This window comes from Physella acuta, unplaced genomic scaffold (genome assembly GCF_028476545.2).
Source record: "Physella acuta isolate Inbredline_101_S28 unplaced genomic scaffold, ASM2847654v3 ptg000342l, whole genome shotgun sequence".
Taxonomy (NCBI): Eukaryota; Metazoa; Mollusca; class Gastropoda; family Physidae; genus Physella; species Physella acuta.
Window position 1 is genome coordinate 198,719 of NW_026731861.1, and position 14,639 is coordinate 213,357.

General features: G+C 39.1%; 1 protein-coding gene across 1 annotated transcript; it reads left to right on the plus strand.

The window, feature by feature from the left end:
- Positions 1–1,191: 1,191 nt before the first annotated feature.
- Positions 1,192–12,093, plus strand: LOC131941028 (uncharacterized). The gene is made up of 6 exons (XM_059300008.1): positions 1,192–1,295; positions 1,988–2,052; positions 8,623–8,716; positions 9,057–9,118; positions 10,889–10,996; positions 11,498–12,093. Exons 2-6 carry the CDS (start codon positions 1,988–1,990, stop codon positions 11,721–11,723), a joined length of 555 nt encoding a protein of 184 aa, XP_059155991.1. The 5' UTR covers positions 1,192–1,295; the 3' UTR covers positions 11,724–12,093.
- The last annotated feature ends 2,546 nt before the right edge of the window (positions 12,094–14,639 follow it).

The window sequence follows — 14,639 nt, forward strand, 5'->3', positions numbered from 1 at the left end:
TTTCCTTCCTGTCTAGTTCATGTGCATGGGCTTCAGTTAGTGATTAAGGGGAGAGCGGTGAAGGGCGATAACTGGTCGATGTTTTGCACAATTGTACTAACCAGCACCAAATATTATATTTGCTGTAAAAACCAACTACGACCTTTTGACAAATGATATCAAGCTTAAAACTAAATTTTAAATAGTATAATGCATAGTGATATTCATAGCTCATTCATAGTCTATAAAGATTTTTTTTACACCCATGTTGATATTTTGCATTCATGTTACTTACGAAGTCTGAAATAAGAGAATTCTTTAAAAGAATGTTTTTTTAGGCGAAGTATTATGTGTGTTGTTATGAGAGGTGTAGCGCAGGGTTCGGCAACCTGCGGCTCGCGAGCCGCATACGGCTCTTTTGATGTCAAGGTGCGGCTCTCCAGTTGCACATATAGATCAAGGCCCATTAGTAATTATATTATTTTATTTTCAAAACTCATTAAAAAAATAATATACTGTAAAGAAAACACTGTAGCCATTCTATTCAATACATAGGTAACGACTAAAAATAAAATAATTTACAATACATATTATTAATTTGCATTTCATGTATTAATTAATGTAGGCCTATAATATTTTAATTAGGACAAATCAGTGTACACTAGGCGCACCTCAAATTTTGAAAACCGCTGACTCGACACCCATGTTTACTAGACCATAGGCTTATGTGGCGTAGTGATATGTGTGTGTGGGGGGGGGGGGAAGGGGAGGGGGGTAGGGGTAGGGGTCTGGTAATGGAATTGCACGAATAGATTTTATAAACCATACAGATATCTATAGGTTCCTAGGAAAAGGGAGAGATTTCTTTGTAAAGCTAACTTTGGATTTAAAAGATAGACTGGCTTGAATATACGTATTTCTATGTGTCTGTATGCAGCTGTTTGTGTAGTTGTATATATGCCATGTAATTTTTTTTTTAAATGGATGTTTCTTTCATGAGCAAAGTTCCAGATAGTAGTTCAATTTTTTTTTATTGCGAAATTCCAAGATGGTGGGGTGTTGGGGGGGGGGGGGGGGGTGCAGAATTCAAGACTCCACATTCCTGCTTTTAAAAAATTTGTGGCTTTGTCTGACCTAGGATACACACCCACACGGATACACACCCACACAGATACACCCACACAGAGACACATACACACACACAGAGACACACACAGACACATACACACAAGGTTCGTCTGCTATATAATGGCCAGATATTCCAGCAGCGATTCTTGTGTTGTGTTCGTCTCGGCGTTTTAAGGACCAAACCAAAAGTAAGTCACACACTTAGATTCTCTGGCAGCCTGCCTCTTCTCGTTATCGTCCCCGTCAATCACAAAGTCCACCTCTACTATTCTATCCACTACTACCAATAGTACAGCTACTACAACTACTACCACTATCATTATTATCATCGCCATCATCGTTATATCATCATCATCACTATTATCACTATTATCACTATTGTTATTATTATTATTATTGTCATTATTGTTATTATTATTATTATTATTATCATTATTATTATTATTATCATTATCATTATCATTATCATTATCATTATCATTATCATTATCATTATCATTATCATTATCATTATCATTATCATTAGCATTATCATTAGCATTAGCATTAGCATTAGCATTAGCATTAGCATTAGCATTAGCATTAGCATTAGCATTAGCATTAGCATTAGCATTAGCATTAGCATTAGCATTAGCATTAGCATTAGCATTAGCATTAGCATTAGCATTAGCATTAGCATTAGCATTAGCATTAGCATTAGCATTAGCATTAGCATTAGCATTAGCATTAGCATTAGCATTAGCATTAGCATTAGCATTAGCATTATTGCTGTTATTATTATTATTATCATTATTATTATTATTATTATTATTATTATTATTATTATTATTATTATTATTATTATTATTATTATTATTATTATTATTATTATATCTAACAGATGAAAACACTGGAAATAATTTTGTTTTTGATTGTTGTTGGATGTGCTGCCGACAGGAGGAATCGGTATGTTTTGTTTTATAAATATATGTTACCGAGTGTATTTACTCGCAGCGCCAAATGTTACTGGGTATATTTACTCGTGCTATCTTTGACCGGCACACAACATTAATCACAATACAGATACTCTGAAGTGCAGGTTTACATTTATCTCTTTATTAATTGAATCAATAGAAATGCTCCACATAGCAATGCATCAATGTTCCACAAGAATACAATGAACCAACTGACCCCCACTGTCCTCACTAGTTCTCACACATCAGAATACACGTGTCCATGGTTCAGGCTTCCAATCTTATTCTAACAAATTAAAACACGTATCTACAGTTCAGGCTTCAACTTCTATTCTCTACAGTTCAGGCTTCAACTTCTGTTCTCTACAGTTCAGGCTTCAACTTCTGTTCTCTACAGTTCAGGCTTCAACTTCTGTTCTCTACAGTTCAGGCTTCAACTCCTGTTCTCTACAGTTCAGGCTTCAACTCCTGTTCTCTCTACTACTGTCGTGCCGTCCTATTATATCCCCTCGTATTCGTAATCGGTTCTATCCGTTGCATCATAGCTATGTACAGTCCGATTATCTCGCCTCCCAACTACGCAGTTGTCTTGTACTAGTTATTATTAGACTTTTGTTTCTATTTCTGTCACACCACCTGCATCCGTTGCATCAGTTCAGTTTGGTCTTGGTCATGTCTTAGTTGACAGACTGTATTGCGTTCTTATCAATCGTCTTTAGTAACTACACTAGTTACATCCACCCCCGCCGTTTTTTTGTGTTCTCAACCACAAACAACGCTTGGCAGGTGCACTCCTCCAATGTCAAACGCAACACCGTAAAAAAAAGTTACTGTTCCACTCACTGTCAATGTCATCACATTCGTACAAGATTGACAGTTATCCCTATTTCAAAATACTAAATGTGTCTACATCATATTCCTTAGAAACAAATCAGTTCTAGAATTCACATCCACCCCCGCCGTTTTTTTCGTTTGGTGTCATCACCAGTTTACTTTTATAGCTTTTGGACAGTCTGTTCTCATACCAGCGCGACCATGAAAGAATTGATGGTTGCTGACGAAAAATTTCGTACTCTTTCTGTTCCTCAAACTTCTCCGCGGACCACTTATCTGATATTCTACTGTCTCTCTACTTCTGGGAGGACCGGGATCCTCATTGTTGCAGTTATCCTCCACTTGTGTATCGCTGTTATGCTGTTGATGGTGACATGGTTCCGGGATGGGTATGTGAATTTCCGTGTAAGTTTCTGGTTCCCTAATTGTCTTAGTTTTCTTTGTGTGTAAATGCTCTTCTTGATTATGCCAATATTTCTTTAATTGAGTAATATTCGCCCAACGGTCCGGTTTGGTGTGATTGGTGGGTCTTACTTTAAAGGGGCCACCGGCTACTTTAGGCATCTCCACGACCTGCCATACCTCCTGTCCCCAGAAGTCGTGGATTTTTTTCTGCGTAATGGGTGGCTACGCAGTAATACTTTGTCGTTCAGTTGGAGTGGCGGGTCTTTTGTCTGTACCAGCGGTTCTCTTCGCCGTGCTTCATGTTCTAGTCTTTCTTGTACCAGCCTGTACATTTCTCTAATTCGTCTCATATGTTCATTCACATATTCCAGTGCGGTGTATGAGCCAGTCATGCTTTCCTTTTTTCCTAGGAACAAGTCAAGAGGGAGTCGAGCCTCCCGTCCGAACAGTAACATATGTGGCGAAAGGCCGGTTGTGGCATGGGGGGTGCAGTTGTATAGGTATACCAACTCTGGGAGAAAATCAGGCCAACGTTTTTTCTGTTCAGGTTCTAGAGTACGCAGCAAATCATGCATGCTGCGGTTGAACCGCTCGCACTGTCCGTTTCCTTTAGGATTATATGTGGTTGTTCTAGATTTGTTGATCCCGTAGTGGCTGCACAGTTGGTTAATTACTTCTGACTCAAAGGCCCTTCCTTGGTCAGAGTGTAATTGTCTTGGTATACCATATTTGATGAACCAGTGTTCTATTAAGACCTTTGCCACTGTTTTAGCCGTCTGGTCTCGTGTGGGCACCGCGACAGTCCATTTGGTGAATACGTCAGTCATCACCAACACATGTTCCGTCCCATCCGATGATTGCTCCAACGACGTAAAGTCCATAGCCACAATCTCTAGGGGTTTTGTCGCCAATAGGTGTCCTGATGGCTGTCTCATTTTGACAACTGGCATTTTCGCATGCTGACACCTCACACAAGCCTCACAATGGCGTTTGACCTCCAACTCCATATTGGGCCAGTAGCACCGCCGTCGTAATATTTTGTGCGTCCTGTCCTGACCCTGGTGTCCTGCCCTGTCATGTGCCAACCTTAGCACCTCTTCTCGTAACTGTCCAGGCACCACCACTTAGTGTATTGTCCCTTCTATGTGGTCATGAATTCTCCGCATGAGAACACCATCCTTCATACTGAGGCGGTCCCACTGACTCAGTAGTTTCTTTGTTTCCCGACCAAACTGTTCTCTTTCCCTTCTTCTTGGGAATTTTTGTTCCTGGACGTATTTCAACAGCGGCTGTATCCCACTATCCGTTCTCTGGGTATCTCTTATCTCTTTATGATTAAGGCAATTAAAATCACTGGTGTCCATGTGTCGGGGCTCTGTGGATGTGTGCTCCACCGCGGCCTGCCCGTTTTGCATCACTTGCACCTCGTGAGGGATATCTGTTGACGCTCTGACCTCACATATTCCTGTCAGCGTTTCTTCCTCATCGTCCGGTCTCTCGTAAGGGTTCCTGGATAAAGCGTCAGCCTTGCCATTGGACTGCCCTGAGCGATATTTTATCTCCTTGCTGTGTTTCTGTGTCATTTTGTTTCTTAGGCCATAACCTCGCCCCTCTGTAGCCTGGACCTGCCTTACAGAGGGCGATCGTTTCCCCGGACAGTACCGTGCCATATGTCCGGGCTGTGAGCAGTACAGGCAGATTGGTCGACCGTCAGCTGTCCACTGGAGTGATTGATTTGCAGGTCGCGGCTGTCTAACTTGTCTATGTCTTGTCCAGTTTTTGCCGTGGTTATCTGCTGTTGACCTACTTTCTAACCTCTCCAACCGTTGGTCAACCCTGTCCAGGTGAGCCAACAGTTGAGCCATCATGGTTTCCATCGTGCTGGTCCCTGTAGGTGGTGATTGTTTCTGTTCCGGCAGAGACTTTGTCTACCGAGCCGTTCGATTCGTCCTCATACTCTGACCTGCGGATCGCTGAGTTCCTGACCTGAAGGAAGGTCAACTGTGGGTCCTTGTACACCTCCTCTTTCAAATCTCTTCTTAAGATAGGGATCGCTAACCCTTCGATAAAATGATCCCTCAGCAGGCGCGCATCAATGTCGGGTGTTTTGCCATTTACAGCGTCAAAGGCCCTGTTCATTCGGTGTGAATATTCCATCACACTCTCCGCCAGTCTCTGCTTTAGACCTACGAACCCCGATAGCAGTTGCGACCCCGACCGTCTCTCACCAAAGGTCTCCACAATTAGATATAGCACCTTATCTGGATCTGTTTGGGGGGCTTTATCGTGGCATTTGACCTCCGCCCTAACCGTCTCCCCTATACTGCTCATCAACAACCTTAATCTTTCCTCTGGTGACATGTATCTCGAGGCCCAGGCAGCTTTCACCTCCTCACAGAATCTGTTAGTTAAGGTTGAATCACCGTCTCCATAAAATTTGTTTATGTGGGATTCTCTGGGCAGGACCACAATATGGGTCGGCTTTTCGTCCAAATTAGACATTCTAATTTTTTTTTCGGTAAAGTTTATCCTTAAATATATTTTCTTTGAATAAAAAGACCTTTCCTACCGTTTATGTAAGAATACTTTTCCCTGTTCCTGATTGTCCGAATTCACACACAAAACACAGTTATTAACTAGATTGACAATGGGTGCCGCTAACGGCTGGTCTAGTTGAGTTCAGCTACTCGCAGCGCCAAATGTTACTGGGTATATTTACTCGTGCTATCTTTGACCGGCACACAACATTAATCACAATACAGATACTCTGAAGTGCAGGTTTACGTTTATCTCTTTATTAATTGAATCAATAGAAATGCTCCACATAGCAATGCATCAATGTTCCACAAGAATACAATGAACCAACTGACCCCCACTGTCCTCACTAGTTCTCACACATCAGAATACACGTGTCCATGGTTCAGGCTTCCAATCTTATTCTAACTAATTAAAACACGTATCTACAGTTCAGACTTCAACTTCTGTTCTCTACAGTTCAGGCTTCAACTTCTGTTCTCTACAGTTCAGGCTTCAACTTCTGTTCTCTACAGTTCAGGCTTCAACTTCTGTTCTCTACAGTTCAGGCTTCAACTTCTGTTCTCTACAGTTCAGGCTTCAACTCCTGTTCTCTACAGTTCAGGCTTCAACTCCTGTTCTCTCTACTACTGTCGTGCCGTCCTATTATATCCCCTCGTATTCGTAATCGGTTCTATCCGTTGCATCATAGCTATGTACAGTCCGATTATCTCGCCTCCCAACTACGCAGTTGTCTTGTACTAGTTATTATTAGACTTTTGTTTCTATTTCTGTCACACCACCTGCATCCGTTGCATCAGTTCAGTTTGGCCTTGGTCATGTCTTAGTTGACAGACTGTATTGCGTTCTTATCAATCGTCTTTAGTAACTACACTAGTTACATATAATTGGTGTTATGTTCAATTACGATATGATATAAACACGAAAAGTCTCTATTACAATGGCCAATCACAAGTGAGTTTATGGTCTTATCACAAATTTTTCATCATTCTCATCAGCATCATTATCTTTTCTCGCTCGAGCTCAAGTCACATGGGGCAGATGAAGTAGAGTTTATCGGTTTTATTGACTTTGGCATACTGTTGGATGGTGTTGGCAGCTCTATGTCCAGTCGCCTTTGTTACCCTGGCGGGAGTCTGTTACCCATTAAAGCTGGGTGGACTCAAAGACATTCTACATTATTAAACTCTAGCCCGGGATCCGAACTCGAAAATCTCGGGTTAGCTCTACCATCCTACTGCGCCGTCCCTGTATCGGTTTTTTTAAACCCTGTTTATCTATATAGGTAATTCTCATTATGAGGACCATTCACGCATGCGAGACATCACGTAAACGCACGCCGTTACTTCCCTGCTCTCTAAGCATATAGCTGGTGAGCTGTGGTTCACTCCAAATGTTTACAAGTAGAGCAGAGTCGAATTAATGACGGCTATTAGGGGCAGATAATTTGAAACTAAGAGGAGGTAACAGGTTCTGCTTGATATTTTCATTGTCCTCTGTAAACTGTAGTCACGGACGGCTGCTTTCACAGGGGAGGAGAGTGGGAGGGAGGCAGTGTTTCTTCCAGACTTTTTTCTCCGGGGGGGGGGGGGGGGCGGTAGACTTTCTTCGGGGGGGGGGGGGCGGACACTGTTAAAATTATATATTTTCTATATAAATTATATAAATTTCATTTCGTTCGGGGGGGGGGGGGGGGGGCTGGAAGAAACTCTGGAGGGAGGGTAGTAATTATGAATTACTGAATTGTGGAAAATAAAACAAGTAAATAGCGGCGTATGTTACGCCGCGGGTCGGCTCGTACTTATATATAAAGCTTAATCATTAGATGGTAAAATGAGCGAGGATTTTGAAGAGGCGTAGCAAGCTTTTCCGGGGCTTACTATAAATTTTGCGCCCCCTCTCTCCCAATTCCATACATAGTTATTCCTGTCTGTGAAAAAGCGCCCTTTCCGCAGTTAAAAAGGCTTGTGGCGCTTATTACCAGTTTCTAACTCGTAAAATTTTCTATTTCGATGCCACACAATTGATATTTAAAACAGTTAAATCATTGTGCCAAGTCTTTAAGTCGTTTATTTTCGTTACTTTGTGTATAATTCAATATTTCAGCTTATAATCGAGATTTTCAATTGAATTTTTCGTTTTCTACCCCTTTTTGGCGCCCCCTTAGGGTTGGCGCTCGAGGCGGCCGCCCCACCCGCCCTGAGACTTGGTTGTATTTAAAGTAGTTATACCCAGTGTGGAAAATGACGTCAAATCGTATTTACAAGAAGTCCATTGTAGGTGGGTTACCCATCTATTATATTTGAATGTTCGTATATCAACGAAAACTATACTTTTCGCGAATTTTCGTGAAATTTTTAACTGCGGCTACATCTCCGTGCATGTCCGTACGTGTACGTTTAGTTTGTAGTATTCTTCTGTTTGCAAATGAACATTTAGCGTAACACATGTCAGTAAAAATAGCAAAATGATACAAACTACAATTATGCATATTACTCTTTTTATAATAGTGCCTGATATATAACAAGTTATATGTTATATGAAAATATTTCCCATAGGAATATGTAATAGACATGATAAGTATGCATGTCGCAAGAGAAGAAAATCTAGACAGACAGACGACTTACGACAGACTGACGACAGACAGAGGAAGTGAGTTAAATAAACGCTTGTAAAAATCGGTCTAATTTGAGGTACATGAATCGCCATAAAGATTGTGAATTAAGTAAACGTTTACAATAAAATTCAGACATCCATATCAGTATATGTATTTTTATCTTATGCACAGACCTGAAGGTTATGAAGGGGATATTTTCGGAAGATTTCCGGGTTATTTCTACACTAAGGAAGAAATAAATAATCTCCTAACGGAATTAAATATGGTATGTTTCAAGCTTTATTGCTTATTAGGTTATTATTGAAAGATAAAAACGTTCATAAAAACATGTTTTAAGTTATCTAAACACTTAAAATTATAGCTAAAGGTCGTTCGTTTTGTTATTTTGCTGCACTACAAAAGGGTTTTTATACATGTTTTTTTTTAAAATAAAAGATTGTAATAAAACTTCAAAAAGTATGAACCTTAAAATGTGGGTGTTTTTCAAAACATTGCTTTCACCAAAGATCTCTAGATCTATCTAGATCTAGAATTCATGCCAAAAAAGTGTTTACTTTTCTGTTTTATTGAATGGTAATAAATGTAATTTGAACACACAAAAACAGGCGAGGTCAATGGAAACTGGGATAGCAGGCTCTGATCCAATCAATCATGCATGTTGTTCTAGGTAAGCTGTTTTTTTTTTATATTTATAATTTAGAAGTATTACACGTTGGTAAATAGTATAATAGGTATCCAGGGGTGGTAACACTACTTACAAATTGTGGAGCGTAAAGCTGAAACATAACTTTCCCACGCCTCACCTTTTGTTGATGATATGTAATGGCGGTATATGTGTGTATGTGAGCGTGTGTGAGTGAGTGAGTGAGTGCATGTGTGTTTTGCGCGCGCAACTGACTGTGTGTGTTATACCTATATACAAATGAGAAAGAATGGGGGAGGGAAATAGAACTTTTGAGTAGAAATATTATTTAAAGAACTAATAACACGTTTCTATTTAAAGAACAGTTTTAGTACATTTGTCTACTTCTACTCAATTAAACACGATAGTGACTTATTTACTAGTTAGAATAAGGAGTATAGAGGAAGTGTGCTTTATATAATCGTACAAAAATTACGAAACGAGTTTTAAACCTTTGTGAGTCTTAAAAACTTATTTGCAATATTGTCTACCGATCTGACACTCTCTTTTTTACTTTCTCGTATATACGAAGTATAGAGAAAGTATTGTTATAGAGAAAGTATTGTAATCGTGCACAAAAAAAAATCGATATTTTTGGAAATCTCGACGTTTTACACCTCACTGATACGGAAAAACATACTTGTGCAATCTTGTCCGTATGTCTGTGTGAATGTCTGTGTGTGTCTGTGTGTGTGTTTTGACAGTTTTCATCGTTTTACTCCTCAGTCCTTCATCACATCCGGAGTATAGAGGACTTATTTTAATCAGGCAAAAATTATAAATACAAATATATAAACGTTTTGGCGTTTTATGCGTTATCGAGTCGTAAAAACTGGACTTTTCAATTCTGTCCGTATGTCTGTGTGTCTGTCTGTGTGTCTGTTTGTGTGTCTGTGTGTAAACACGATAACTTGAGTACCATTACAGCTAGGTTGATGAAATTTCATATATAAGTATTTAATCAAAATCGTAGATCCTGATCAGCTTTTGGGCGATTTCCGATAACCGGAAGTGGTACTTTTTCTACTTTGAATTTTTCAAATGCCTATAAGTTGCGTACTATTTTAGATAGATGCATGAAATTTCACACGTAAGTCAAAGATCTAATTCTCTACCTTCTGTCAAATTTTGAGTAATTTCCGTTGACCGGAAGTACTAATTTACGCTATTTCCGATTTCTCAAAAACTCATGTAAATTTATAAAGTACTAATAATATCCCGCACTTTTATGCACATTTTATTAGGCGTTCACTTGGTTTGGGACGGAGTGGTCTAGCGGTAGAGAGCTGGACTGCTAACCCGTTAGTCTCGAGTTCGAATCCGAGTTCAAGTCAGTAGACCGTCCCTGAGTCCACCCAACTCTGATGGGTACCTAACTCCTGTTAGGGAAAGTAAAGGCGGCTGGGCATAGTGCTGACCACACTATCTCTTCATATGCCGAGGTCACAGAAACAAGTGAACTCTACTTCACTTGCCCCATAGACCGTCAGATTTGAAAGGGAAACTTTTCACTTGGTGTGCAATTCTTTGTTTTTACGAGATTCTATTCTATTATAAAAAGTTTAAGTAATTAAAAATGGATAACAAATATTGTCTATGTCCTGAGTTGCCATCCCTCGTAATTTTATATTAGAATATTCGAGAAAGTTTTGGGGAGATCACTCCCGGTTTTTTTAAATTGATGACTCTTTTATTGTCTTTTCATTTATAATTTTTGCTAATTTGTGTTTAGTCTACGCATCATATCTTTTTTAGTACCGCTAACTACACAAGTTTCGAAAAAGTAACTGACATCAATGGACGCAATGTCACCTTGGTGAAGGTCAATAATCGCTCTCAGTATTTCCTTCAGGAAACATGCACGTAGGGATATTTTTTTTTAATTTTACCTATAGTATATTTAAAGCTCAATGGCTGTAATTAACTTGGTAATGGTTCTCCGTTTCACGTTAAGTTTAAAGAATATGATGTTTATGTTAATCTTTGTATCTTTTGTCTTTTTGTTTAAATGCACGTATGCTTGCATTTGCAAACGTTTCTTAATGTCTTCTGTTAAATGTATTTTAATGTTAAGTTCTATTTTTGAACCTGACGGTCCATGGGGCAAGAGAAGAAGATTTCTCTTGTTTCTGTGACCTAGCATTATGAAGGGATAATATGGTCAGCACTGTACCCAGCCGCCTCTACTCTAACGTGAGTTAGGTACTCATCAGGGATGGGTGGACTCAGTGACGTTCTACTGACCTGAACCTGAATTCGAACCTGAGACTTTCGAGTTAACAGTCCAGCGCTCTACCGCTTGACCTCCCTGTCCCATGTTGATTTTTTTTTTATGTATGGAAAAATTAAATGTGTAATCCACAGCCAAAGCTCGACGCCTTGTACTTGTAAATGTAAGTGTAAGATGATGCCACAGATCTTTACGGCTATAGTTGAGAACACAGCGTACAGCAACGTCAACACTAACCAAGTGATGTTGGCGCTCGTAAAGGTGGACTCGATTTGTCGGTGCATCAACAACGCTCCACCTCCACCTCCCCCTCACACCCAGGACACCACGCCGACAGGTGTACCAGATACAGAACTATAACAATTTACACTTTGTTGTGTTTGTCTATATTTAGTTTAATATGTGAATAGCATATGTTTTATCATTTTATAATAATAGAACCTACCAAACAAGATACTAGAAAGTTTATATCTATCTATATATATAATTCTCTTCTGGGAGACGTTAGAAAACAAACTGCAAGCGCCTCCTTGCAGTCCCCTCTCTTTCTCTCTATCACTATCACTATCACTACCACCCCCACCCCACCCCCACATGGTCTGGTGAGTTGTGGTCACGCTAAATTAAATGTTACAAATCGTAGAGCCGGGTTTAGTGACGGCTATTAGGGGCAGATACTTTAGTTTGAAACAATTTTAAACTTACAGGAGGTAACTAAGAGGAGGCTGCTTTCACGGGGTGGGGGGGGGGGTGTAGGGTCGGGGTTAGAGTAAAAGGGGGGTTAGTGTTTTAAAGCACATATTTTCAGTGGCAGCATTTGTACTGTCGAATTCACAAATTATGAATTACTAAAAAGTAGAAAATAAAACAACTAAATAGCGGCGTATGATACGCCGTGGGTCGGCTCGTATATATATAATTCTCTTCTGGGAGACGTTAGAAAACAAGCTGTAAGCGCGCCGAGCAGTCCCCTCTTTTCCTGTCTAGGCATATCGCAACCACCCCCACCCCCACATGGTCTGGTGAGCTGTTGTTCACGCTAAATGTTTACAATCGTAGAGACGGGTTTAGTACGGCTATTAGGGGCAGATAATTTAGTTTAAAACTATTTTATACTTAGGGGAAGTAACTAAGTGGAGGCTGCTTTCACGTGGGTGGGGGGGGGGGTAGGGGTTGGGGGAAAAGAGGGTTTTAGTGTTTTAAAGGAAATATTTTCAGTGGCAGCATTGGTACTGTCGAATTCACAAATTATGAATTACTAAAAAGTAGAAAATAAAACAACTAAATAGCGGCGTATGATACGCCGCGGGTCGGCTCGTTGTAAATAATAGACAAATGACCATTTCGTCCGTAACGGGAAGATCAGTTATTAATGACGTCTCATTTGAATTAATTGTGTCGTCTGCCCCAAATCCAGCGGCCTCAAATTTCCCCAAGTTATCATTACGTTTAAAGACTGAGGATCGAACGCCTGCCATAGACTATTGACAGCAACCACGCTACTACTTTACCACGCGTAATTGCATAAGCACTAAACATAGTTATTGAAATATTTATTTAAATGTTTAATATTTGACACTTGAAACTACTTAAAGCACACTTAACCAGAAAGTCAGAAAGAAAATGTTGTGTTCTTTTTCTTGGACTAAACAAAGTGGAATTCGATGGTCAGATGTGCAAGTCGAGTATTTATCAAATCGGCATCCAAGAACATTGATGGAATTTTCGTGGCTCTCTCGCCTTGTCGAATGAGCATAGCCCAAGCCGGTTATACCCGTGTTAAGATTGTGAAGTTTTACATCCTCATGTACTCATCAGCGCTGGGGGGGAGGGGGGGGGTGGGGAGGGGAGGGGGTGTCGTTATAAAGCTAAACCAACAACCGACGCATCGTTTTAATTCGAATTTGTGTTCAGAATTAGGAAACAGCACTTATCTTTTGTCGGCCGTAACACCGCGTTTATACATGTATACTATAGACCTCTAAAAAAAAAAACCTTGGCTTAAGTTAATTGTATCCGATCATGTATAGGGAAGACTACTCATTTATATGTTTTTTTCTAGACATGTATAGTATACTTGTCTAGACATGTTTAGTATACATGTCGCAAGTCAGAACCCATAGGTAACACGGGCGAGAGTAACGTTTATCATTTAACCCTGTTCCGATTTGTCTGGGTAATGAACAAAAATTTGAGTCGGTACTGACCATCATATGTGAGAGTGTTTAGAAGATCTTAAGAAAATTCTTCTTTTTGATTTAACAAAAAATATAGTTTTTTTGTTGTTGTTTTTTTTAAGTTTAAAGTATATTCTTACAAGCATTAGCTGATGATTTCATGTTTCTTATTTTGTTCGTTTTTTGCCATTATTATAAATATGTTATTTTAACTGGGGAACTTACTCATATTACTTGGTTTGATTTTTTAAATATATATTTTGTGTATGTGAGTATATGTAGCTCAATTGATGTTCTGTAACGCACCTTTTAATAAATACGACTAGTAAGTAGGTCACCAAACAGTTCTATGGCTCATGCATGTTTATTGAGCCGTAGAACTGGTTGGTGACCTACTTACCAGCCCTATTGCAATTAACTACAACTTTAGAAAAAAAAATACTTTTGCAATTTTAACCTTATTTTAAACTGCCACGCGATTCTGTGCAGTTGTCATACACAATACATATGTGATGAAACTATCATCAACTTCTAAACACTTTTAAATAATATAATAAAGCTATCACGCCTATTGAACAAAATCAGTATTGTAATAGTAAGGCTGGTAAGTAGGTCACGAATCAGTACAACGGCTGAATAAAACCTGCAAGAGCCATAGAACTGGTTGGTGACCTACTTACCAGCCCTATTTCTTGCGTTTAGTTTTTTTTCCTAACAACGCTTTAGTGTGCTCCCATGGTTAAAAAACTTGATTATGATGCTGTTTTGCCAACAAAGAAAGTGTATGTGTGTTGGTATACTTCGGTGCGAGTGTACGTGGAAGTATGAGAGAAAAAGAAAGAGAAAGCGAGAGAGAAATACACTGATAACACTGAAAACTGATTACAAAAACCTTTAAAATAACTTTTGTATGAAAATTAAGTTTTATTAATGCAAAAATCTTCAATGATACAATGTAGAATTTTAAAACAGAAAAATAAAAGTATGTCAATACTATATGATATGTACAATAATTAATTTATATATATATATATTGTATATACATATATATATATATATATATATATATATATATATATATATATATATATATATATAT